This window comes from Cervus canadensis, chromosome 3 (assembly GCF_019320065.1).
Source record: "Cervus canadensis isolate Bull #8, Minnesota chromosome 3, ASM1932006v1, whole genome shotgun sequence".
Taxonomy (NCBI): Eukaryota; Metazoa; Chordata; class Mammalia; order Artiodactyla; family Cervidae; genus Cervus; species Cervus canadensis.
Genome location: NC_057388.1, coordinates 82,157,264 through 82,184,183, shown reverse-complemented (window position 1 = coordinate 82,184,183; position 26,920 = coordinate 82,157,264). Strand labels below are relative to the sequence as shown.

Genomic DNA, 26,920 nt, shown 5'->3' with positions numbered 1-26,920 from the left:
TTTTAAGCTGACTAATTAAGATATGTTTAGCTAAACAATGTGGTTATTTAAAAGAATTTTTCTTTATAAAAATTTTCCACCATGCCCTTGTGATAAATTAGTTTATCTTAAATTTTTTTCTTTTACAAACCTGAAATATAAATTTCAGGTTAGTATATGTTAAATGTTGGAAAGCTAAGCAGAAGTGAATCATAGAGCAGTTGTTTCTTTTTCTTTTGTTCTCTTTTATAATTAAGTTGCAGTATACATAGGACTGTTATTTTCAAATCATCTCTTTTCCTCTTAGGCTGTACACTAGGTTTAATGGAAAGTAAATAATACTATCATTGGCCCAAATATTATATACTCTGACACTAATTACCTCCTTGCATGGTGTGAAAACATGGTCCCTAGAGTAACCTTACCATAGTAGTGAAGGCATAGCAGACCTTGGCTTCTTGGTTAGATAAATGGAAGGACCTGAAATATATGATGTTGCTCTGACTTGAGAGCACCTTGTATATCTTTTCTCTGTTAGACCATACCTTGTACTAAGTAAGGTTTAATTATGAGTGAGAAAAGGCCCAAAACATTTCAAAATAGAGGCAAGATTTGCTTCCCTACCCAATCTATTATTTCATTCCTGATACCTGTTTCACCTTACCTGTAACTGAGAAATTTAAAGCCCTGAAGGCAACATACGTGAAGACAAACAGAAACCATCATGATTACAGAAGCATATATGCATGAGTTGAGTAAAGCTTATAGTTGCCATCATATGGATTTTCTTGCATAAAACATACTTCTTTGAATTTCTAGGAGAAAATATGTATTTTATGTTTATCCTAGAGGTTGGTAAAGAACATTTGTCTGTTCCTATGTATATAAGTTTATTTTTTTCTTTAGTAAAGACCATTACCCATTATTTTACCCCTTTTTATGAAACTTTACTGCAGTATTTCTATTTTGTTCTCCTTGCCTTGCCTCATTCATTAAGAAGAAGTAAAAAGGGAAAATTAGGAGGTTGAGCAAAGAAAATATTGATCATTAGAGGTCTTATGTAGCATTTTTTTCACTGACAACAATTGATACAGAAAAAAAAAAATGTATGGGTGATCCATGTAGCTAATAGTGGAAGTTCACAATGTTCATTCTTCCTTTTTCTTCTAGCAATGGCTCAGCAACATCAGAAGACCTTTTTTGGAAACTTGATGCACTGCAAATGTTTGTCTTTGATCTTCACTGGCCGGAACAAGAATTTGCCCATCACTTAGAGCAAAGACTTAAACTAATGGCCAGTGACATGATAGAGGCCTGTGTCAAAAGGTAGACATATATTTTCAAGTTGCTGCTTACTCTGCCAAGCACCCAAAATACCACATTTCACCAAATACGTTTTACATAACTATCGCAAGAAAGGTTTCAATTTGTATAGCTTTTCCAAAATTTAAAGGACATTACATACTAATTTAAAGGACATTATGTACTTGGAGCTAAACTCTAAGGATGAATGTACTTGATACAATTGGCCCACTACTTTTTTTCAGGTCTCCTAACTATTGCTGTTGGGGCTTCCCAGGTTTCCCTGGTGGTAAAGAACCCACCTGCTAATGCAGGAGACACTAGAGAAGTGGGTTCAATCCCTGGGTTGGGAAGATACCCTGGAGGAGGGCATGCAACCCACTCCAGTATTTTTGCCTGGAAAATCCCATGAACAGAGGAACCTGGTGGGCTATAGTCCATGGAGTCACAAGGAGTTGGACACAACTTAGCGACTAAACAATAAGCCATTGCTCTCAGCCATAGCACCCATACTCATGTTAATCCTTTCTGTTGTGTTTATTGTTATCTCTGGGAATGCTATGCTTTAAGTCCCCAAGGCCGTGCTTCCTGAGACACATGGAGAGATCTGTTCAGTACTTTATACATTATGTACTGTGTTCACGTGCTGAGAAATGGCATGGCAAACTTCAATGATGATCATTGCCATCAGTTGTTCTGTTTTCTGGTATTCTCTGTCCACATCAGATGAGTTCCAAGTGTCCATTTACATTCTTCAGAACTTAACCAGAAATAAGTTATGAGGCTTTGAATTCTTCCACATGCACTTTCATTTTATTTAATACTTTTTACAAAATCAGCACTTCATCCTAATTAGCATTATTTTCCCCATTGCCTTTGTTCATGAGATATACAAGAGCAATGCAGGCAGCCTATTGGAATAACAAATTCTGGTTGGAGCAACTGGATAATATTGAATTCTTCAAAACAAGAAAAATTATCTCTTTAAAATAATGTTTAATGGCTTTTTAAAACAAAGCCATGAATTAGATTATTTAATGTTTAAAAAACATCAGGTTTGTCATGTGTGATTCTAATGTATCAAATCTATGGATATCCTTTGGACAGTTTAGCAAAACCATTTCCAATTCATCTATTATGCAGTTTCTTTAAAAAAAAAAAAAAAACCCTAAATGCAACTTCAGGTGTTTGAAAGAGAAACTAAGTGACGTAGAAGAATTATACATTCTGTGTTGCACATTAATTATGTGTTTTAGTTTCCCAAATTTGTCCTTTTTTTTTTTTTTTTAATTTGGTAAACCCGAACACAGAGGATTTGTTCTGCTTTAATATTACTACTTGGATACTCACTCAGACATCTAGTGTGTACTCTGAATGGAAAAACTTCATTGCTTCACTTAACTGTCTGAGTGAGTACAAGTAGTATCACAGTCTGATCTTTCATACAAGACACCTAAAAAGAAGAGCATCCCACCTCCCAGCTCCCAGGCAATGCCACACTCCGTATTTGCATGTTTTAAATTAGCATCTTGTAGTGTTGATTTCACTTTTACAAATCAGGGGGACATGTCAGATTTCTTACTCCGAATTCATGTTTTAATGAATAGAACAAGAACTGCATTTGAACTCAAGCTGCAAAAGGCAAGCAAAACCACTGACCTGCGCATCCCAGCTTCTATGTGCACGATGTTTAATGTGCTAGTTGATGCCAAAAAGCAAAGCACCAAGCTCTGTGCCCTGGATGGAGGACAGGAGGTAAGTGGATTGAATGTCGCATGTGGGAATGTAGGGTGCCCTGGCAGAGAAGTACATGCTGTTTCCAGAAGTTTCTTACTTGACTAGATGAAAAAGACCTAGTTCCCCATACATGTGTTTGATCTTGTCTGTATTATAATAATGGAATGCCCCTTTCTCCTTTGCTCTTATCAGATTCTTCTTTTTAATACAAAGACTGCCCCAAATTTTACAAGTGGCCATTGAATTTCAGATATACCTTTTAATGGCTTAGGTGTTGTGTATTTACATAAACCTTGCTTTTCACAAGCAAATGAGAAAGCTAGAAAGCTACTTGCTTTGTTTATACAAATATAGAGTATCCAGAGTTTGCATCCAAAAAACAGGCCACAGAAAATAGCCCATGAAATATTTTATTTACACAGAAGTTTCCTTTTTTTTTTTTTTTTTTTAAAGATCAAGTAGAAATATACTGGAAAATTGGTCTTTGCTTTTTTCAATGAATGCCCCGTTGTTTCCATTTGATTTCTATTTTGTTTGGTTCTGTATTCAGAAATAGAGTTTATTTTACCCCATGATTTTATTTTTGTTGAGAGTGGTGATTGGGTGAAATGGATCTCTTTTTCTTAGATTATCTCTTTAAGTTAATATTTTGTTGCATCTTTGCCCATTGTAATTACTTTTTCATCATTTCTTTATTTTTCCCTTATGTTCTCCTTCATCGTGTTTTATTTTCCCTCATGGCATGATCCAGTTTGATAGTCAGTGGGTAAGTTTCATTTAAAAACACACACACACACATTTTCATTTGAATTGTTATTCTTGTAAGTGTACCTTTTTTGTGTTCATCTTTTCAAATTAAAATAATATAATTCCATTTTCAGGTTTTTGGTTGGTGTGTATGTGTATGATACTACATTGCAATATCCAAAGATGCATTAAAGCACATGTAAATACTTTCACCTTAAATAATGTCAAAGGGAATGTTTCTTCACCGTTGAACTGCAGAATCAACAGACGACTTTACAATTTTTTAAGATAAAATTATTTAAAACCAAGTGAATTCACCCTTCTTTAAATTCTAAATAAATTCAGAAGCAGAGTGATTGTTAACATTTTTAAGATGCATATATATGTAGTGTATACTTTCACTAATAGTATTAAAAGAATTTAGAGTTAGGGGCTATAGATGACATATAGCATATATACAGGGTAACCTGTAAATTTGAGGACCAGGAGGCCACTCTTAATGTCACTCCATACAGAAGAACCCAGTTGTGAATTTCAGTGAGGGATATGCCCACTGTGATAACAGCCTTTCTCCTCCTACTCATGGTCTGGGATAGCACCATCATCAGATTCAGGGAAGGGCAGGCCTGTGTCAGGCACCTTTCCCCTTCCGCACACAGGTTTTCTTGAGGTACCACCCAGACCCTTGGAGGAACATCACTGAAACCCTTTATACCTTACAGGATTGACTAGATTAAATAAATATTTTTTAATAAGTCAAATGCTTCTGTGCTCTACGGATATGTTAAATCTTACGAGTGTTAGAGTTGACACGTGGGAGTCAAACTCAGAACCAACTCTTCACTGGGCTAACAACTCTAATCCAAGCAGAAGGGCTTAGGTGGTAACCACTAAGAGGATAAGAGGTTTCCCAGGTAACAAGTGGTAAAGAATCTGCCCGCCAGTGCAGAAGATGCAAGAGGCACGTGTTCAGTCCCTGGGTCGTGAAGATCCCCTGAAGGAAATGGCAACCTGCTCCAGTATTCTTTCCTGGGAAATTCCATGGACAGAGGAGCCTGGGCACAGTCCATGAGTTGGACACAACTGAGCACACACACACAATACTACACAAAGAGGATAAGAAGGTCCACTATTTTGAATGCCGTGCTTATTTAACCAAGAGACAGACATTAGCAATTTGGCCATGATTTGTGCACGTATCCATGTATTTCATTCTTTGAGCAATTCAGGGGGAGAAAGTGTATTTCTAATACCACAGCATACAACCTTACAGACTCAGTAAGGAGCTGATACATGTTATCGAGTGTTCAGTTTTGTCATTCTCTGATCTCTTGAAACGTGATTTATTATCTCTAATTATTCGAATGAGTAGGCAGCTGGCTTGGCTATCAATGGCTCATAACCACCTTCTTGGTTTTCTATAGCCAGATGTAAACCTTTTATTGTCTGCTTGAGAACATTGTCTGTCTCTTTATACACATGTCCATTTTTCATCAGGTTTATGGAATCATCTTGCCTCTTCCATTAATACTGCATTTATCCATTTGTTCTTGTTTTCACATATACTGCAGTACCTGACACACAATAGATACATAGTAAATATTTGTTGAATGAGCAGACTGATTTTTTGTCACTGCTTTAAAAATCTTACCCCCATTAAAAAAAATCCTGCCTCCCCTGTAAGAAAAAACTCACCCCAGTACTCTAAAAGAAAAGCAGGCACACACACAAATGACAAAACATTGTTACATTGTCAAATGATTCTTTACATTAATAGGTGGATGATTTTGAAGAGTAATCTGCTGCTGCTGTTCATTATGTCTGCACCTGTACCTTCTCACCAGAGACAATTAGTTCCCCACAACTTCCACACAATTAATATACTTCAAAATGTGCAGGTGTAAAACCCATTAGCAACCCTGAAAAGTGGTAAACAAGAGTTTCCATGCACAAGAAGTATTTTATACTTTGCTTTTAATCTCCAGGAAATATATACATGTAATTGCACAGGCTTTTCCTCTCTGTACATGTTTAAGACAAGTTTGGGGATGATTGCAAAGTGATGAATACATTACATGCGTAGGTAAGCACATGGATAGGACCCCATTGTATAGCAAGCAACAAATTAAAATTGTTGAAAAAACATTATTACACAGTTTGGAAACTCATAAAGATATATAGTATACTATATAGATAAACCTAGGAGATTTTATTTTCTCTAGATTTAAGGGAATTACCTCTGCACAATCTCTAGTAAATTTATTATATCATCATTGCTGGGACAAAAGCTTGCCAACTCCTTACCCACAGTGAAGCCCCTTCTGGACTCCTGAATTATGATTCTGTTTTCTTACGTGGCATACGATGATGCAGACACTCTCAGCCGCAGCCCGGAAAAGCATTTAATGGAGTAATTAGTGAGCGAATGATCTGCTCTTATGACAGCTGTGTGTAATGAGTCAGCAATCTCAGGCCAGGCCCCCAGGGACAGATGTGGAGATCCGAAAACCACCAGTGCTAAGAAATCCTCGTTATCCATCCCTGCAAAAGAGCAGATGACTGCATGGGCCTTCAGCTGTCATGTGCTCTCAGACCTACTGTATCTCATGGTCCATCCATTGAAAGTGAAAACACATTAATGGAGCAACTCAGGGACCCCTACTTACGTGGGATTTGTTTTCAATTGCAGTAAAATACTTCCATTTCCAGAACTAACAATCCAATACCTTTAAAATCATCCCAGCAGAAGGACCAAAATTTTTAAATGCTGGATTACACAGGCATTTGGCTAGTCTTCATTTCTTACATGTTTGCATGAAAACAGTCAGGTGAGATGAGGATATTTACCCATGTGTGAGGGAGCCAGGAAATGGCAACCCACTCCAGTATTTGTGCCTGGAGAATCCCATGGACAGAGCAGCCTGGTGGGCTACAGTCCACGGGGTCGCAAAGAGTCGGACACGACTGAGCAACTTCACTTTCACTTTGTTTTAAGGGAGCCAGGACTTCAGACCCGTGCCTGATCTGAATTCCCTGGGCTCCATGAAGTAAAAATTCCTCAGTCAGTCATTCAGTCCAGTCGCTCAGTCGTGTCTGACTCTCTGCAACCCCATGGACTGCAGAACACTAGGCTTCCCAGTCTATCACCAACTCCCAGAGCTTACTCAAACTTATGTCCAACTAGTTGGTGATGCCATCCAGCCATCTCATCCTCTGCCGTCCCCTTCTCTGCCCACCTTCAATCTTCCCCAGCATCAGAGTCTTTTCCAATGAGTCAGTTCTTCACATCAGATGGCCAAAATATTGGAGCTTCAACATCAAGTCCTTCCAATGAATATTCAGAACTGATTTAACTTAGGATTGACTGGTTTGATCTTGCAGTCCAAGGGACTCTCAAGAGTCCTCTCTAACACCACAGTTCAAAAGCATCAATTCTTCGACACTCAGCTTTCTTTACAGTCCAACTCTCACATCCATACATGACTACTAGAAAAACCATAGCTTTGACTAGATGGACCTTTGTCGGCAAAGTAATGTCTATGCTTCTTAATATGCTGTCTACATTGGTCATAGCTTTTCTTCCAAGGAGCAAGCTTCTTTTAATTTCATGGCTGCAGTCACCATCAAAGTTCATCTTAATCCAAGTGCAGAGTCACCTAATAGAGAAGCAGGGCACTGACAGTTTACTTTTGAGGTCAGTTGTGGAAAGAATTCATCTAAGAATGATCTGGAAAGTACCAGTTTGTAGAAATCATTGATCCAATTTGAAATATTCTGATAGAAATTTTATAGGCTTTTACTGTTGCAGACAAAAACTTGGCAGGTTTTGAACAAAAATTTGGTCTGCTAATCTAAATGAAAACCTATCAACTTTAGCTTAGGAAATGTCCATGTTTCCAGATAAATTCTGTTCATACCTGTTTTGCTCTCTTTGTGTGTTTATTTTTGTCTTTGGAAATTATCTGGATCCCCTAATGAATAACTTTTTTCGAGCTAACTTTCTGTTACCTGTATGTGGCGTTTCTGGGTTATTCTCTTTGCAGAGTATGTATGTAAAATGTGAATTCTGCAGCCACCTGCACATTTCCACTCACAGTGCTCCTAGACCACATCTGCTACCTGTGCAGCTGGAACAGACTCTGGAAGTTCCCAGCTGCTTTCAGGTTTAGTATTGGTGGAAATCAGAGCTGATCAGATAAATTGACAGTAGCAAACTACTGCCCAGTCACTCGGTCATGGCCAACTCTTTGCAGCCCCATTGACTGTAGACCTGCCAGGCTCTTCTGTCCATGGACTTTTCCAGTCAGGAATATTGGAGTGAGTTCCCATTTCCTACTCCAGGGGATCTTCCCAACCCAGGGAATGAACCCACGTCTCTTGTGTCTCCTGCATCAGCAGGCAGGTTCTTTACCATTAGCACCACCAAAATCTCATATTAAAAAAAAACAACCTAGCAACCATTATACTATTTAGGTTTGCCTCCTGGGTAACACATTTAAAATGTATACTTTTCTTCTTTCCCCTCTTTTTAAATTATATACTTTTTAAATCAGAGTATAATTGCCTTACAATATTATATCAGTTTTTGCTCTACAACAATGCAAATCAGCTATAAGTATACATATGTACCCTTCCTCTTGAGCCCCCCTCCCACCCCGTTTCTTCATTTTTAACTTGATCTCTTTCCCTCCCTCTGCTTTTGGCTAAATTAAACATGAAAGAAAACAGCAGTCTAAAGGTGTGTATTATAGGAGAATTGGATGGCTCCTAGAGCCTGCTTTTCCCTGCCTTTCAATAAAAAAGGATATAAAAAGACCTCCTTAGCGGCTCATCTCTTGATTTTAAGAAATTGCCAAAAATCAGTGCAACCCAAAAGTCAACTGTGTAGAAGCTCTGCTGTTCTATATGCAATAGCTTTCTGATGCCATTTCATTATTTTTTTAGTTAAAAATGAAATTTATGGCAAAGAGAGATAAACATTGAGGGTAAGGCATACACAAGATGAAACTTTGCAGCTTCAGGTGACTCTGAATGCTCTGTAGCACTTTCCGTGTAGAGTAAGGAGAGAAGCTTGAAGCCCGTCTCCTGTATCCCTTTCCTCTTCTACCCCAAAGAGAAGCCTCAGTCTGCTATTTTTATTTCCTCCTGCTACACAGCCGCAAATCTGGAGAGAGAAGGATGTGAAGAGTGCTTGGAGGGGGAGCCTGCAGAGCTCATTTGCATAAGCCCCGCCCCTGCCTGGTCAGCGGGAGTTTCAGCTAGGAGGAGGGGGTTGGGGGGACAGGGAAGTGATGTTTTTGTTCCTGTGCTTCTGGGGTCTTCTTGGTCATCTCAACTACCAGCCAGGTTTTAGGCCAGGTTTTTCAACCTCTTCCCCTTCTACCTTGCTTTTCTTTGTTTTGTGGTTTTGTTTTTCCTTTTCCCTCTCTTCAAGCTGTTCTGAAAACAAAACAAAAAAAACCTAGAGCAGTAGGAATCCACCCTCTAGATCTCCCTTCTGTTTGTCCTTTGGGGAGTACAAATTTGGGGATCAGTAAGGCTTTAGGTGAGACAGACACTTAGTATGTTATTTCCCAGAGTGATAAATACATGCCTAGAAAGTTCCCTCTTCATATATATGTGCTTAATTTAAGACCACTTGTCAACACACACACACAGGCATACACACACACACAAGCAGGAAAAGAAAATAATTCCCATGCTCCAAAATTCTGCCTCCTTTCTTCATTATTTATGCAGGTAGATGATGGCTTGTCACTTTGAAAGCCTGCAGGGGGACCTCATTCCTGCGTGTTCCAGAACAGACCTAAGTTGATGTTTTGTTCTGTGTGGAAACTTTGAGACATGTTTTCAGAAAGAAAAATAGCTTTCAAAAACTCACATCTTTGGAAACCATTCAACCAGCAGCTGTTAAGTTGGTCTAATGTTTATACTGACCTGAGTACTTTTACTCCATGCATTATGTTAGCTGTTCCAAGAAGCCTTGAACCATCAAGATAGGGTTAGTCTTTACAAGTCACATTTTCTGTGAAGTGGCTATTGCGGACAATCAGCCGTCAGATAAATGCTTCTAAAGGAAGAATTACTGTTTCAATGAATGTGCCTTCACACACTGCCAGAGCCGAAGCTCCTGCTAATTTAAGAAGAGAACTCTCTAGTAGTCTCTAAAGAAAGCAAAAAATAAAGAGTCTTTCAGGTTTATTTTAAATACATCTTTTTTTTTTGCATTTACTTAAAGGCGTCATTTTCATGAGGAAGCAGTAAAAAAGCTATGGGGAGTGAGTGCCGTTTCATTGTACCTTTTATGGCCTATTAATTTGTTACCATCTATCACCTTTGTTGATGAAATTTTAATTTTGCCCTTGCTTGAGCATATTGTAAGAATTGTATAAACTGCAGCTCCCCATGCTGACAAAAAGGTCCTTTCAGCGAGAACAATTGGGAGCTCATTTTATTTCTAGAGCACATTTAAAATAACTTATGAATGAGAGTTGTCAGACATGAAATGCTGTATTAATTAAATCTTTTTCCAGTCTTTTTGCTTCTCCGGCTAAACCAACCCTTTAGAAAAATACTCGGCCACCTTAATTATAGAGGAGAAGACAAAAAGTATCCTTCACATTCCTCTGTCTGAATAAGAATAAGAACTCAATTCATCTGTATAATAACCCCATTAGCTGCTTAACTCAACAGAGCACATGGGAAAATTTTCGAAACCCACAATGTAAAAAGTGTTGATGGGTGGATCATTTTCAAGGTTTTGTTCTTTTAAGGTGCAAAATGGTCATTTTGTGTAAATCTGATATGTCATAACTAGTAGCTTTAAGGCATTTATGTGTAATGACATAAATAAGTTTTGTGTCCACTTCAACTAATGCATCTTTGTCTTTTAATATCTAGCAGCAGTACCATTCCAAAATAGATGATTTGATTGACAACACTGTAAAAGAAGTCATTTCACTCCTAGTTTCAAAGGTAAGGTATTCTTTATATAATTTTCAACTGCAAATTTTTAGAAATGTATGTCTTAGCTTTTGAAATACCTGATTGAGAAATAGTAACTTTAAGGTAGATGTGAAAAAGTTCATATTTTAAGAAAAGTTAGGATCAAATTATGAACACTCTTTGTCAGTAACTTTTGGGTTTTTGTTTGATTAATTTTGGCTTTTTTTTTTTTTTCAGTTGTCCTTCTAAAAATAACTCTCTTGTCCAGTAACACCTGACCCTTTCACACTCACGTTCTCTTACTGTTTGTCTCTAGGGATGAGTTGAGTGGCCATCAGTTCTTGGAATTAGCTTGTTGGTTGTGGTGGCAGCACTGGGACTCTAGAACTGGTCTCACAGGTGGACAGAGAAGGTTGACAGGGTGATGTCTGAGGTTCTCCACTCTCAGAGGCCTCCCACAATTTCCTGTGTGAGGTTTCAGATATCTTTGACAAAAGCTATGACCTTGAGTTGTATAAGTAGAGATGAAGCATCAATGAGTGTTCCATTTAAAATTCCACTAAGGGCTTCCCTGGTGGCTCAGATGGTAAAGAACCTGCCTGCAACACAGGAGACCTGGGTTCAAACCCTGGATCAGGAAGATCCCGTGGAGAAATGAATGGCAACCCATTCCAGTATTCTTGCCTGGAGAATCCTCATGGGCAGAGGAGCCTGGTGGGCTACAGTCCATGGGGTCGCAAAGAGTTGGACACGACTGAGTGACTAGCACTTGGATTAAGGTGGAACAGACTGCCATAGGTGACGTTTGAGATCAGGGTCTGATAGGAAAAGAGATGGACAACCTGAGAGCCTGGGAAGCTGAAAGAGCGAGGAAAGAGGATGCGTGGGTCCCTGAGGGGCACTTGGATAAGAACAGATACTTGACTGAAGAACCCCAGATCAGACTTCATAAAGCAATTAGAAGTATATACGAATGCAAAAGAACAAAAATATACAAATATACCTGCAATTCAGTAAACAGACATAGGCCATGTTGTTTATTTTTTTCAAGGTCTTTATTGAATGTGCTACAATATTGCTTCTGTTCTATGTTTTGGTTTTTTAGCCACAAGGCACGTGGGTTCTTAGTTCCCCAAGGAGGGATCAAATTCACACTTCCTGCATTGGAAGGCAAACTCTTCCCCACTGGACCACCAGGGAAGTCCCCATGTACATGTTGCTTAGAAAAGAAAAGATAGAGATGCCCAATAAGCATGAAAAATGTTAAGCCTCATTAATTTAAACCATACCAAAAACTAAAATTTACAGAATATTTTCTTCTAGAAATTAGCACAGATGTTCTTAAGCTTCACTTGATTTTAGAAAAGGTCAAATGGGACACTCACATTTTCTGTATATGGAGGTATAAATGGCTACAACCTTTCTAGAACATAGTTTAGAACTCTGTTGAGTACATTGATACCCATTCACCCAAAATCCTTTTTGTATTTTTTTCTTTCTACCTAGAAAGCAAAAATTTATATGCATTAATAGTTGTCACATTATTTCAAATTAAAAATTGACATCAACTTTAATCTCTAACATGAGATCAGTGGTAAATTATAGGACATCTATATTAAGAAAGCTTGCTTTCAAAGACTATAATATTAAAGTTTCATAATATAGTGTTAAGTGGGAAAAAAGCTCAATATTTAGAAGTGGAAACTGTGATCTGAATTGTTATCACGTACAGAAAAGACAGGTAAATATGAGAATGTCAACAGAGCTTTTATCTGGGTGGTGGGATTATAGTTAATTTACGGGTAGGGAGGATTTCTTAGAATTTATTCTGTGTGTTTTCCAAATTCTCTGGTAGCAGGTACTCAGGTGGGAAAAAGTCACACAAAAAGTGATTTTAGAATAACACCACCTCCCATTTGTTCTTGCTCTGCTGGCTTCCACCCCAGAACTGAACACCCACACTTACAACACACACTCACCAACAAGGGCAAAGGAGAAGTGTTAACAGGAAAAGCTTCTGGCAGGTGGGGGAGGAGGTGAACCGCAGGAGAATGAAGCTTCTAGAAGAAGAACCAGGAGGTTCCTGCCCTCCCAGGAGTCCAGCCAGCCCGTCGCTTTTAGCAGCAGTGTACCACCAGCACGCCAGAGGGACATAGTTAACAGAGCACCTTCATTGTCTATGAGCTATCCAGGGAAATTTTATTCAGATGGAGCCTCACTAGCAGCACAGTTCCTCTGTGGAAGTTGTCTTTCGTGAGAATGATACATAAAGGGAGCTACTGAAGTGCAAGGGCTTCCCTGGTGGCTCAGAAGATAAAGAATCTGCCAGATCCCCTGGGGAAGGAAATGTCCACCCACTCCAGTATTCTTAAATGGAGAATCCCATAGACAAAGGAGCCTGGCGGGCTATAGTGCAGGGGGTTGCAAAGAGTCAGACACGACTGAGTGACTAACACTTTCACTTTACTTTACTTTCACTTTCACTTTACTTTTACTTTACTTTTACACTTTTACGTTCACTTTCACTTTACTTTTCATGCAGTTCATAGGGCTTACCAGGTGGTACAGTGGTAAAGAATCTGCCTGCCAGTGCAGGAGACATGGGTTCGATCCCTGTGTCAGGAAGATCCCCTGGAGGAGGAAATGGCAACCCACTCCAGTATTCTTGCCTGGAGATTACCATGGACAGAGGAGCTTGGCAGGCTGCAGCCCATGAGGTCACAAAGAGTCAGGCATGACCAAGCATGCACTCACACACATGCAGTTGATAAAGGTTTAAATAGGCAACAAGGCAAAAAGACTTAGTTTTGGTTGGGGGGAGGCGGGGAGGAGGGAGTGTAGAAAAGGTAGGCAGGGCTGCACATCATCTCTGCATTTGTTTCTGGCAAAGTAAGAAACCTAAGTTTTTCTATATCAAGTGTATTTGGATAATGACAAAACTAGTATATTTGAGTCAGGAAATGGTGTTCCAGAAATCAGCAGCATCCACTAGAACTGTCTGTGATGATACAGATGTTTATCCCGACCATCCAGTGTGGTAACATGTGGCTGTAGAGCACTTGAGACGTGGCTAGTGCAACTAAGGAATTGAAATTTTCATTTTAATTCATTTTAAATAGCCTATTGAAACTAGCTATTAATATTATATTTAGTAATCAAGTCTAGATTGTAGTTATTCTCTATGGATCCTTTCTGCTACAGTCAAATAGCACTTCTAAATAATCTTTAGTTTAAAAGTATAAAGTAAATTCATTTGGTAGTTTGGGTCACCATCTTAATTAAAAATGCTATTTGCACAAAGATGACAATAAATAGTAAATTTTATATCATTAAGCAAAGATAAATCATGACAATTCTGTTATACAATCCTTAAATGCTAGGATGCCAAAAAATTGCCTGAGAGCTTTTTTAAAATGCAGATGCCCAAGCCCTGCTTTCCAGAAGTTTTGGAAGCAGGACAGGAATGTGCATGTTTAGCCACTCATCATGGTGATTTTGATGTAGGGGTTCCTGAGTCAGACTTTGAGAACCACTGCTCTGATGACCCTGCACCTAGATGGCTATATAAACTACCTTAAGACTAAAGCATATTTAAAAATAAGACAGCCCCTGAGATAGTGTGTTCCCATTTGTTTTCACCAAAGAAGAAATGGTTTTTTTAAGAGAGAGATTTATGAAGTACCTACTGAGAAAGAGTGACTATACATGTGTTACTTAATTCAAACTGCATACATAGCACCTAGGAAATAGGTGGGCTTACCCTATTTCACAGATAGGAATCTATTCTGCAAACCAGCAGAGTGAACTAACCAGAGTCACACACCTAATAAGTGCAAGTGTCGAGATTCAAAGCTTTGAGTTTCAGATTCCCAATCCAATGCGCTTGCTGATTTCAGATCTCCAGGAAATCAGTAAAAAGCAAAAGACTGAAAATTAAAATATGTAACTTCTACATTGATGATCATTATGAACGGCAAATTCTAAGAGATTTGTCCTAGACTTTTTATACCATGTTAATTATTTCAATATTATATTAATTCAATATAAAGTAGATTAATAAAATAGTGAATTCCTTGAATCTCAAGTGTTTCTTTCCATATTTTTAAGTTGTCGTGCATATTGAGAAATATGTTTATTACATATGGATGAATAAAAAATAACACATCCTTCTTTTTATCTCTTCAATTCTACTTCTGCATCCTCTTCTTATCCACATGTCTTCACAAATATTTTAAGATGATCCAGGGCTGTTAATCACATGTAACACTCAGCAGCATATGTCCCACCTACACACCCGTTTTTCACACCTGGAAAAGATCTCAGCTTTCTATCCTGTGTTCTCTCTACCTAGCTGCTAAATGGTGGTATTCTTGACTTTCCATCTATGCTCTTCTCTTGAACTCATTCCATACATTTCTGTGACTTTCACACTTCCAGTTTAACTATATGTTGATGGTTCCCTTAGCATATAGGGAAACTCCTCTCCCTGAGAGGTAGTATGTAATCTTGCTGCAAAGCCCAGCTACAGGCCTGAGGAGTTTAATGTGTTCATCCTAAGAGCAATGAGAAGTCATTGAAGAGTTGGGTTGGCAGAGAGCAGCAGTAGGGAATTAATCATATTTATCTGCATTATAAGATGATTCATTTGATTGTACACAGCAAGCAGATAGAGAGGGAGTAGGAAGGAGGCTGTAATATTGGTCTCTGTTGGACTAATCCAAAGACATTTAAGATATACAATGGGTAGGATGCTAAAGACTGAATGTCTGTGTTCTCCCACAATTCATATATTAAAACCTAATCCTTAGTGTGGTGATATTTGGAGGTGGTACACTTAGGAGGTAATAAAGTCATGAGGTTAAAGCCCTCATAAATGGGATTAATGTCCTTATATAAAACACTCCACACAGCTCCCTATTCCCTTCTGCCAGGTGAAAATAAGCCAAAAGATATCATCTGTGAACAATGAAGTGGGTCCTCATCAAGCATTGAATCTGCTAGCACCTTGATTGTGGCCTTCTCAGCCTCCAGTTCAGTTGCTCAGTCATGTCTGACTCTTTGCAGTCCCATGGACTGCAGCACGCCAGGCTTTCCTGTCCTTCACCATCTCCTGGAGCTTGCTTAAACTCATGTCCATCAAGTCAGTAATGCTATCCAACCATCTCATCCTCTGTCATCCCCTTTTTCTGCCTTCAGTCTTTTCCAGTATCAGGGTCTTTTCCAGTGAGTCAGTTCTTTGCATCAGGCGGCCAAAGGAATGGAGTTTAAGAATCAGCATCAGTCCTTCCCATGAATATTCAGGACTGATTTAGGATTGACTGGTTGGATCTCCTTGAAGTCCAAGGGACTCTCAAGAGTCTTCTCCAAGACCACATTTCAAAAGCATCAATTCTTCGGTGCTCAGCTTTCTTTATAGTCCAACTATGACATCCATACATGACTACTAGAAAAACCATAGCTTTGCCTGAGAGACTTTCCTGGAGCTAGAGTTCTGCCTCACTCCCAAACATACTGTTGTAACTTGTAACTCCTAGCAAAGCTAGGCACTTCCCTGACTGCCAAGCTTGGGGTCTAAGTAAAAGTACCTAGTAACTTTATTACTAGGTAACACCTTGAACACAAGTCCACTGAAAGTCTGTGATCCAACAGATTATGTTAGTAGTTCTAATTCCCCATGCAATTACAGAATGGTCAAAGAGCCCAGGAAAAGGTGACCAAGAAAAGAAAGTTCAGTCCACACGCTTTGCCCACCTCTGGTTGCTCCCCTAGCAGGGACCTCGGGTACCTCTTGGCATTGGCAGGTCAGTATAAACCCCTGACAAGGCTCCCCTTTTTGGGGCTGCCTTCAGTCATTACGAGGCACCACAAAACCGCAGAGCAGGACCTAACAGAAGCAGAGATATTAAGAGGTAGCAAGAATACACAGAAGAACTATACAAAAAAGATCTTCACGACCCAGATAATCACGATGGTGTGGTCACTCACCTAGAGCCAGACATCCTGAATTGTAAAGTCAAGTGGGCCTTAGGAAGTATCACTACCAACAAGGCTAGCGGAGGTGATGGAATTCCAGTTAAGCTATTTTAAATCCTAAAAGATGATGCTGTGAAAATGCTGCACTCAATATGCCAGCAAATTTGGAAAACTCGGCAGTGGCCACAGGACTGGAAAACGTCAGTTTTCATTCCAATCCCAAAGAAAGGCAATGCCAAAGAATGCTCAAACTACCACACAATTGCACTCATCTCGCATGCTAGCAAAGTGATGCTCAAAATTCTCCAGGCCAGGCTTCAACAGTACATGAACCGTGAACTTCCAGATGTTCAACTGGATTTAGAAAAGACAGAGGAGCCAGATATCAAATTGCCAATATCCCTTGGATCATTGATAAAGCAAGAGAGTTCCAGAAAAACATCTATTTCTGCTTTATTGACTATGCCAAAGCCTTTGTGTGGATCCAAACAAACTGTGGAAAATTCTTAAAAGAGATGGGAATACACCACCTAACCTGCCTCCTGAGAAATCTGTATGCAGGTCAAGAAGCAACAGTTAGAACTGGACATGGAACAGACTGGTTCCAAATCAGGAGAGGAGTACGTCAAGGCTATATATTGCCACCCTGTTTTTTTTTAACTTATATGTAGAGTACATTATGAGAAACGCAGGACTGGATGAAGCACAAGCTGGAATCAAGATTTCTGGAAGAAATATCAATAACCTCAGATATACAGATGACACCACACTTATGGCAAAGTGAAAAAGAATTAGAGCCTCTTGATGAACATAAAAGAGGAGGAGAGGGGAGAGGAGAGTGATAAAGTTGCCTTAAAGCTCAACATTCAGAAAACTAAGATCATGGCATCTGGTCCCATCACTTTATGGCAATAAGATGGGGAAACAATGGAAACAGTGACAGACTTTATTTTATTGGACTCCAAAATCACTGCAGACGGTGACTGCAGCCATGAAATTAAGAGACACTTGCTCCTTGGAGAAAAGCTATAATCAATCTAGACAGCATATTAAAAAGCAGAGACATTACTTTGCCAACAAAGGTCCATCTAGTCAAAGCTATGGTTTTTCCAGGAGTCATGTATAGATGTGAGAGTTGGACTATAAAGAAAGCTGAGCACCAAAGAATTGATGCTTTTGAACTGTGGTGTTGGAGAAGACTCTTGAGAGTCCCTTGGACTGCAAGGAAATCCAACCATTCCATCCTAAAGGAAATCAGCCCTGAATATTCATTGGAAGGACTGATGTTGAAGCTGAAACTCCAGTATTTTAGCCACCTGATACAAAGAACTGACTCATTTGAAAAGACCCTGATGTTGGGAAAGATTGAAGGTGGGAGGAAAAGGGAACGAGAGAGGATGAGATGGCTGGATGGCATCACTGTCTCAATGGACATGAGTTTGAGCAAGCTCTGGGAGTTGGTGATGGACAGGGAAGCCTGGCATGCTGCAGTCCATGGGGTAGCAATGAGTCAGACACATCTGAGCGACCAATCTGAACTGAACTGAGCTTGACTATATGGATCTTTGTTGTCAAAGTAATGTCTCTGCTTTTTAATATGCTGTCTAGGTTGGTCATAGCTTTTCTTCCTAGGAGCAAGCATCTTTTAATTTCATGGCTGCAGTCACTATCTGCAGTGATTTTAGAGCCCAAGAAAATAAAGTCTATCACTGTTTCCATTGTTTCCCCATTCATTTGCCATAAAGTGATGGGACCGGACGCCATGATCTTAGTTTTCTAAATGTTGAGTTTTAGGCCAGTTTTTTCACCCTCCTCTTTCACCTTCTCCAAGAGGCTCTTTAGTTCTTCTTCACTTTCCACCATAAGTGTTGTGTCATCTGCATATCTGAGGTTATTGATATTTTTCCCAGCAATCTTGATTCCAGCTCATGCTTCTTTCAGCCCAGCATTTTGCATGAGGTACTCTACATGTAAGTTAAATAAGCAGGGTGACAGTATACAGCCTTGACATACTTCTTTCCCAATTTTGAACCAGTCCATCCTTCCATGTCCGATTCTAACTGTTGCTTCTTGACCTGCATACAGGCTTCACTGGAGGCAGGTAAGGTGGTCTGGTATTCCCATCTCTTTCAGAATTTCCACAGTTTGTTGTGATCTACACAGTCAAAGGCTTTAGCATAGTCAATGAAGCAGAAATAGATGTTTTTCTGGAATTCTCTTGCTTTTTCTGTGATCCAGTGGATGTTGGCAATTTGATCTCTGGTTCCCCTGCCTTTTCTAAATCCAGCTGGAGCATCTGGACGTTCTCTGTTCATGTACTGTTGAAACCTCACTTGCAGAGTTTTGAGCATTACTCTGCTAGTGTATGAGATGAGTGCATTTGTGTGGTAGTTTGAACATTATTTGGCATTGCCTTTCTTGGGGATTGAAATGAAGACTGACGTTTTCCAGTCCTGTGGCCACTGCTGAGTTTTCTAAATTTGCTGGTACATTGAGTGCAGCGCTTTCACAGCATCATCTTTTAGAATTTGAAATAACTCAACTGGAATTCCATCAGTTCCACTAGCTTTGTTGGTAGTGATGCTTCTTCCTAAGGCCCACTTGACTTCACACTCCAGGATGTCTGGCTCTAGGTGAGTGATCACACCATTGTGGTTATCTGGGTCATGAAGATCTTTTTTGTATAATTCTGTGTATTCTTGCCACCTCTTACTATCTTCTGCTTCTGTTAGGTCCATACCATTTCTGTCTTATTGTGCCCATCTGTGCATGAAATGTTCCCTTGGTATCTCTAATTTTCTTGAAGCGATCTCTAGTCTTTCCCATTCTATTGTTTTCCTCTATTTCTTTGCATTGATTGCTGAGGAAGGCTTTCATATCTCTCCTTGCTAGTCTTTGGAACTCTGCATTCAAATGGGAATATCTTTCCTTTTGTCCTTTGCCTTTAGCTTATCTTCTTTTCTCAGCTATTTGTAAGTTCTCCTCAGACAACCATTTTGCTTTTTTGCATTTCTTTTTCTTGGGGATGGTCTTGATCACTGCCTCCTGTACAATGTCACGAACCCCCGTCCATAGTTCTTCAGGCACTCTGTCAGATCTAATCTCTTGAATCTGTTTCTCACTTCCACTGTATGACTGTAAGGGATTTAATTTAGGTCATACCTAATGGTCTAGTTGTTTCCCCTACTTTCTTCAGTTTAAGTCTGGATTTGGTAATAAGGAGTTATGATCTGAGCCACAGTCAGCTCCCAGTCTTTTTTTGCTGACGTCTAGAGCTTCTCCATCTTTGTCTGCAAAGAATGTAACTAATCTGATTTCGGTGTTGACCATCTGGTGACGTCCATGTGTAGAGTCTTCTCTTGTGTTGTTGGAAGAGGGTGTTGCTATGACCAGTGTGTTCTTTTGACAAAGTTCTATTAGCCTTTGCCCTGCTTCATTTTGTATTCCAAGGCCAAACTCTTGACTGCCTACTTTTGCATTCCAGTCCCCGATGATGAAAAGGACAATTTTTTTTCAGTGTTGGTTCTAAAAGGCCTTGTAGCCTCCAGACTATGAGAAGTTGTTACTGTCTGTAAGCCATCCAGTCTATGGCATCCGTTGCAGCAGTCTGAGCAGACTAAGACAAGGGGTTAATAGTGGGGAGAGGAAGGAGAACATTGAGGATTCGTCTAGGTCTATAGCCTGAAGCAGGAGATGGATGTTGATGTGTTTCAGTGATGCAAGGTGCCCTGGGAGAGGAATAGATTTAGACGAAAAGACAATGATATCAGTATCAGGCATTTGGGAGTTGAGCTACCTCTGAAATACTGGAAGGAGGACATACCAAGAGAACATTCATATATTTAGGTGTTTGGGGCTAGAGTTTAGAGGAAGGATATGGGATTGAAATACTAATGTAACCATAAGATGTCAGCCATTGGAAATGATTCTATCAGTAGCTGCTGTTCTCAGGCATATGTGTTATAACTGGAATCCCTGTGGAAGATGTGGAGAGATGAAAACCACCTTAAAGAAAGCAAAAGCAAAAGCTTCCAGGGGACTTCCCTGTCAGTCCAGTGTTTAAGACTCTGTGCTTCTGATACAGGAGACTTGGGTTCAGTTCCTGGTGGAGGAACTAAGATCCCAAATGCTATGTGATGTGGCCGAAGAAAAAGTTTCTAGCCAGAAAAGCACTTAGATAATTTTTACCAAGAAAAAAAAAAATGAAGGCAGGATGATTAAATCTTGCCAAGGAAAGGATAAAAGAAATGCCATATTTATTGCTACCTTATATCAAGGCTATAGTTTTTCCAGTGGTCATGTATGGATATGAGAGTTGGACTATAAAGAAAGCTGAGCGCCAAAGAATTGATGCTTTTGAGCTGTGGTGTTGGAGAAGACTCTTGAGAGTCCCTTGGACTGCAAGGAGATCCAACCAGTCCATCCTAAAGGAGATCAGTCCTGGGTGTTCATTGGAAGGACTGATGCTAAAGCTAAAATTCCAATACTTTGGCCACCTGATGTGAAGAGCTGACTCATTGGAAAAGACCCTGATGCTGGGAAAGATTGAGGGCAGGAGAAGAAGGGAACGACAGAGGATGAGATGGTTGGATGGCATCACCTACTCAATGGACATGGGTTTGGGTGGATTCCGGGAGTTGGTGATGGACAGGTAAGCTTGGTGTGCTGCAGTTTATGGGGTTGGGAAGAGTCAGACACGACTGAGCGACTGAACTGAACTAATTGTTGTTGTTCAGTCACTAAGTCATGTGTCCAACTCTTTAGCACCCTGTGGACTACAGCATGCCAGTCTTTCCTGTCCTTCACTGTCTCCTGGAGTTTGCCCAAACTCATGTCCATTGAGTCAACAATGCCACCTAATGACTCCTGGAAAAACCATAGTGTTGACTAGACGGACCTTTGTTGGCAAAGTGATGTCTCTGCCTTTTAATACACTATCTAGGTTTGTCATAGCCTTTATTAGAATTAATTAACTCGGACAAACTGGGAATTCAGGAGAGCTAGACTTCATTCCTACTTCATGCTAGCAACTGGGTCTCCTTGCATAACTCAGTTTCCTCATCAAAAAAGCAGGAGCATTGGATGAGAAAAATATCTACAGCCTTTTCTCAGTCTAAAGCAAAGATCCTTATATATGTTTGTGTGTGGAGGCCTCGGGGGCCTGCATCTTTTCTGCCCAGGCTCTCAAGTTCCATAGCACACACAATGTGCTAGAGTTAGAAAACAACCCTGAGATCACCTAGCAGGGACTTTTCAAGCATTTTTATGATGTCTGTGACATATATATACTTTTATATATACTTTTATGATGTTTGTGAGATACATCAGTATTTAATGTCTTCACATATGTCTTAAGTGTTGGTTGTTCAGTTACTAAGTCATGTCCAACTCTTTGTGACCCCATGGACTGCAACCTGCCAGGCTCCTGTGTCCATGGGATTTTCTGGGCAAGAATGCTGGAGGCCATTTCCTTCTCCAGGGGATCTTCTCGACCCAGGGATCGAACCCTGGTCTCTTGCATTGGCAGGCGGATTCTTTACCACTAGTGCCACCTGGGAAGCCCATAAATACATATACATACACACGAAGACCTATCCTTCTTGATAACCTGGAATATTTTTCCCTGTATTTCCCTTAAAAGGGCCAGAGGACAGATCTGACCTGTCTGGATGATGTAATTAAAGTATCTTCTCCCCCAACCCTAACTCAACAAGATTAAGTCAACTATTTTTTTTTTTTAGATTTGTTTGTTTATGTGTTTTTGACTGTGGCATGTCTTCTTAGCTTTATATACACACATAGGAAAATGCCTCTTAAACCCTGTTAAAACCCAGCAGGAAATTTAAACCCATATGCCGTGTGGCACAATGCAAGTTTCATTCTACTGGTCACTTCATTGCGCCTTCATCTTTAATTTCCCTGAGGGTGTACGTGATGAGGCAAAGTTGGTAATCACCCAGACAGACTTTAGGTGCTCAGTATTATTCCAACAAACCCAGTAAATGACATCCACAGTAAAGAGCAGGGAAACAAAGAGATTACAGGGTTTCATTCCCACCCGACATTCTCAAGAGAACAGAGCTCAAGGCAATCTGTGAGTATTTATATACTCCCTGAGCTGTACAGAGAAAGTTCACAGGAAGCAGTTAAAGACACAGCAACTAAATCCAGCATTTCACTGGATTTTTTTTGGATTCTTGCAGCTTTACACAGTTAAAAGCCAGGTGGAAACTACATTGCTGTTAGTCAATGTTGATATTAATAGATGTGGGGTTTTAAGGTAGCTCTTCCACCACGTGTGCCTTGACAAAGAAAACCTTCCTGTTGGAACCATATGGCTTACCTGGGTGATCCCAGGGGGCCAGGCACTGCTCACTGCCGTGTAAGCACTTAGAGTCCCTGCTTGTGCGGCCTCCCCCGGGACCATTTGGAGTAGGAAGGATCCCAGGGAGACACTCTGCCCTGTTGTTAACATGGAGGCCAAGAATTCTGTGACATGCGTGCAGCAGGACCACCCATCTACACGTTGGCCTCAGTGGGGTATAACCTGGTGCTGTTCATACTCTGCAAAGGACAACCTAGGCAGGCTGCCGTCTGCCACAGTGGGGAAACTTCTGCCTGATCTGTGGGGGTCATCTGCTGATGGACTTGCCCCAGTGTTGTTTTAGCCACTGCATTTCAGCTGTCCTGCTCAGGTTCCATGCTACCATGTGAATGAAGCTTACCCACTCTCCTCCAGTGGAAGTCAGTTCAGTTATACTATTTGTCCCTCATCACTTCCTGCCTTGCCTCATGACCAACTGTATACATCTCTTTCTCTCCTGCTAGTTTGTATGTTCCTGGAGGGAAGGTTCTAAGAGTCATACTTTTTGTATTTCCCATATTGTGAAGTGAAGTCGCTCAGTTGTGTCCAACTCTTTGCGACCCCATGGACTGTAGCCCACCAGGCTCCTCCACCTGTGGGATTTTCCAGGCAAGAGTACTGGAGTGGGTTGCCATTTCCTTCTTCAGGAGCTCTTCCCAACCCAGGGATCGAACCTGGGTCTCCCGCATTGCAAACAGACGCTTTACCATCTGAGCCACCAGGGAAACTCCAATAATAATAATAACCAAATAGTATTTATTGAACACTTATTATATACCAGGCACATAACTGTCATATCATTTAATTATTACAACTTTGTAGTTTGATGATAAAAAACAGAGCTTTGGAGCCAGACCACCTGTATCCAAAGCCTCCCTCCTCTACCGTCAGCCCCAACACCTTGAGACAGATAGGATTCCGACCTGGGTCTTCTGACTTATATTGTCAACTCTATCCTGCCTCCATAGATATCATTTCATTGAATAAGACCCATTCTCTCATAACCAAATTTATTATTTCTCCTTACCACTGAACAACCCCACGGTTACCCCCACTAACTTGTAACTTAATATGTGTAGGTTTTTAGACATATAATCCCTAGTGATTTAGCTAATCATACCAATGGTATTCATTCTTTACATCTCTTAGTGTGTTGCCGTTTTCACAGGCCCTTCATCTGAATCATCTCTGTTGATCTTCACCCCATCCTTGTGGTGGGCAGAGCAGTGTCATCCTCCTCGTTTTATGGATGAGTACACTGAGGCTGGAGAAGCTGAATGTCCAGCCTCTTAACTCACAGCCAAAGAGTAGGCAGAGCTACAACTTGACCTCAGACCTTCTAAACCCATCCAAGGTCGGCCTCTAGCTTGGCTGGCCCCTCAGCATCACTCCCCCGTGGAGACAAATGCTTGCAGGCACCAGGGACCAGGTGCTGTGCTAGAGCCTTCAGCGGTGCAGGTTGTCTGGTAACCATAGCAATGGTCGCTCTCCTCGTGGCGAATGAGATCACCCAGCTCACACTAGCGCTCAGGATTTGAGTTACTAGAGATGAGGCATTTTCCACAGAGGGCCATTAAGTTTGGAATTCCCTTCCCCTGATCTGACACAGCCCTGGAGTATTGGCCTTCTGGGTCTTTGCCAACCACATCAAGTTGAGTTAGCCAGCTGTGATAGGTAAGAAATCTGAACGAGCAGGAGGAAAGTGCTCAGTGGACGTTTAGTTGTGAGCAATTTGTAATTTTGTGTTTTTTGCTGTTTGTGTGCCCTAGGATAACTAACCGACCATATATAATTCTTGTTCTTTAAAAACAAAATTTTAGTCAGCGGTTTGCATGAATCTGTTTCTGTGTTCTTACATCATGTCGCAAATGATGTGATGGAGAAACCTATAGGGAAGTTTTTGTTTCTTTTGCATAAACTATTTTGCAGTAATTGACCAGCCATAGAGAAAAGAGTATCTCCTGTGCACTCTCAGTGAGCTCCCTGGTCACCAGAGACCAATAAGCTGTGTCCCTGGAACTATTATCACTTTGTTGAAGAAGCTGCTATGTGAACAAAAACCAGCCTTCATTAATTTCCCTTTTCGTATTTAAAAAACCTTGTCAGTATTTTCCCTTTGGGAAAGTATAATTTTTCAATAGTGCATATTATTTTAGTTCTAAAAAGGAAAGATGTAGGATAGTAGATACTTATTAACATCTCTTCTTTATCTTCATGCCAGATCTTAATGTTCCCACTCAATGAAATAAAATGCTCCACATTTTAAATTACATTATGTATATATATCTTAATTTTCATTTCATAGAAACTAAAAGTTTAGAAAGGTAGAACTCTTAAGACAGTTTAAATTCCATACTACTCCCCCAACACAAACACACTGTTTGACTGATGGGGGAACTGGTGCACTGGTTGTCTGGACCCCACATAGTAGTCAGTAACAGAATCAGCTCAGTCTGGTGCTCTTTCCATTGTACCCTGACATGTGTGTCTCTGTTTGAGCTCCTGATTGCTTTGTAAGCTTCTGAAAGCTGGGGTGATCCTTACGTGTCCCAGTTGGAGCTGCTTGGTGAATACTCGCTAGCTAAAGTATCAGACTTCATTTTAGTGTTACAAGAGCCTCAGATGTTGCACCTCCTTTTCATTATCTGTTCTCTTTTTCATTCAGCCTCTTCTGTGATTAGAAAAAGTTGGGGAATGGTCAAGTGATATATGATAGAATGGGATTTGAACACTTGACCATTGTTGCTTCTAGACATCTGTATTTTTTTCTTGAGGTGTTATTGACCTGCAACACTGTATTAGTTGCAGGTATACAATATAATGATTTGATACCTGTATGAATTTCAAAATGGTCACCAAAATAAGTCTGCTTAACCTCATCCATCCCCATTCATAGTTATAATATTTTTCCTTGTGATGAGAACTTATCTATACTGGAGTTGAAAGTTATTTTAAGGAATAGTCTCAGGGATTTAAAGTTATTTACTAAGTGGTTTAAATTATCTCACACATAGTAACCAGACTCCTATTATACATTGTTCTTTTGTCTTTAAAAATGTACATATTATTTCCTGAAAAGTGAAAGGACCTTAGAGTTCATCTTCAAAATAAGAGAATAAACATCATAAGCCAACCTCTTAGGTGTGAGTTTGTACATTTTGGGTTTTTGTGCCAAAAAGAAGAAGTTGGTCCAGGAATTGTTTGCCCTGTTATGCGTTTGTGTGCACAGTCCTACCCTAAATACTCAACCATAAACTGTGTTCTAGTTTGTTTCAGTGCTGGAAGGGGTGTTGTCTAAGCTCTCAAGATATGATGAAGGCACTTTCTTTTCATCCATCCTGTCATTCACTGTGAGTATTTTGAATGAGTTCTCCTCTCTCTTTTGACTGCTGTCATAGTACTTATCAGTTAAGAAAACAATTCTCATAATTATCTCTTTTCCACTTAAGGTGAAAGCAGCTGCAAAATATGTTGATGTTCCAGTAAGTATTTTTTATTTGCTTTTAAAAACTATATATAATTCTTCTAAAAATGTATCTATGGTTCACCATGGGTTTATTTCAAATCTTTAAACCAGTGTGATTCCCTCAGGGAGCAGTTTATTTTTCTTAAGTGAGGGCCAGCCCTCATAGCAAAACCTGACAAGGTTATTTCACTGTACTTTTCCTGTTGCAACTTGGGGACTCTTATGGAGGTCAGTTCATCATGAGAATTTACCAGCTCAGGGGGTAGCTCCAGGATCAGGGAGAAAATGCCTCACATTATTTATAGAAAAAAATTCACTCTCCTTCCCTTTCCATGAAGGCTCTAACAGGTGTCTTATAGGAGTTTAAGTAACAAACAAGAGGAATCAGTTAAATCAGAGGACTAGTT

At 40.0% G+C, this 26,920-nt stretch overlaps 1 protein-coding gene across 23 annotated transcripts in view; it reads left to right on the top strand.

Moving 5' to 3' along the window:
* Nucleotides 1-26,920, top strand: part of CADPS2 (calcium dependent secretion activator 2) — a 590,044-nt gene that overhangs the window by 520,861 nt on the left and 42,263 nt on the right. For 12 of the 23 annotated variants that reach the window (XM_043463600.1, XM_043463588.1, XM_043463596.1 and 9 more), the window contains 5 exons: nucleotides 1,150-1,305; nucleotides 2,889-3,036; nucleotides 10,666-10,740; nucleotides 26,314-26,397; nucleotides 26,497-26,529. In XM_043463600.1, coding sequence (XP_043319535.1) covers nucleotides 1,150-1,305; nucleotides 2,889-3,036; nucleotides 10,666-10,740; nucleotides 26,314-26,397; nucleotides 26,497-26,529 — 496 coding nt within the window. Of the gene's footprint in view, nucleotides 1-1,149; nucleotides 1,306-2,888; nucleotides 3,037-3,769; nucleotides 3,785-10,665; nucleotides 10,741-26,313; nucleotides 26,398-26,496; nucleotides 26,530-26,920 lie in introns of all 23 variants that reach the window. The other 11 variants (XM_043463598.1, XM_043463577.1, XM_043463594.1 and 8 more) reach the window with 3 other exon arrangements.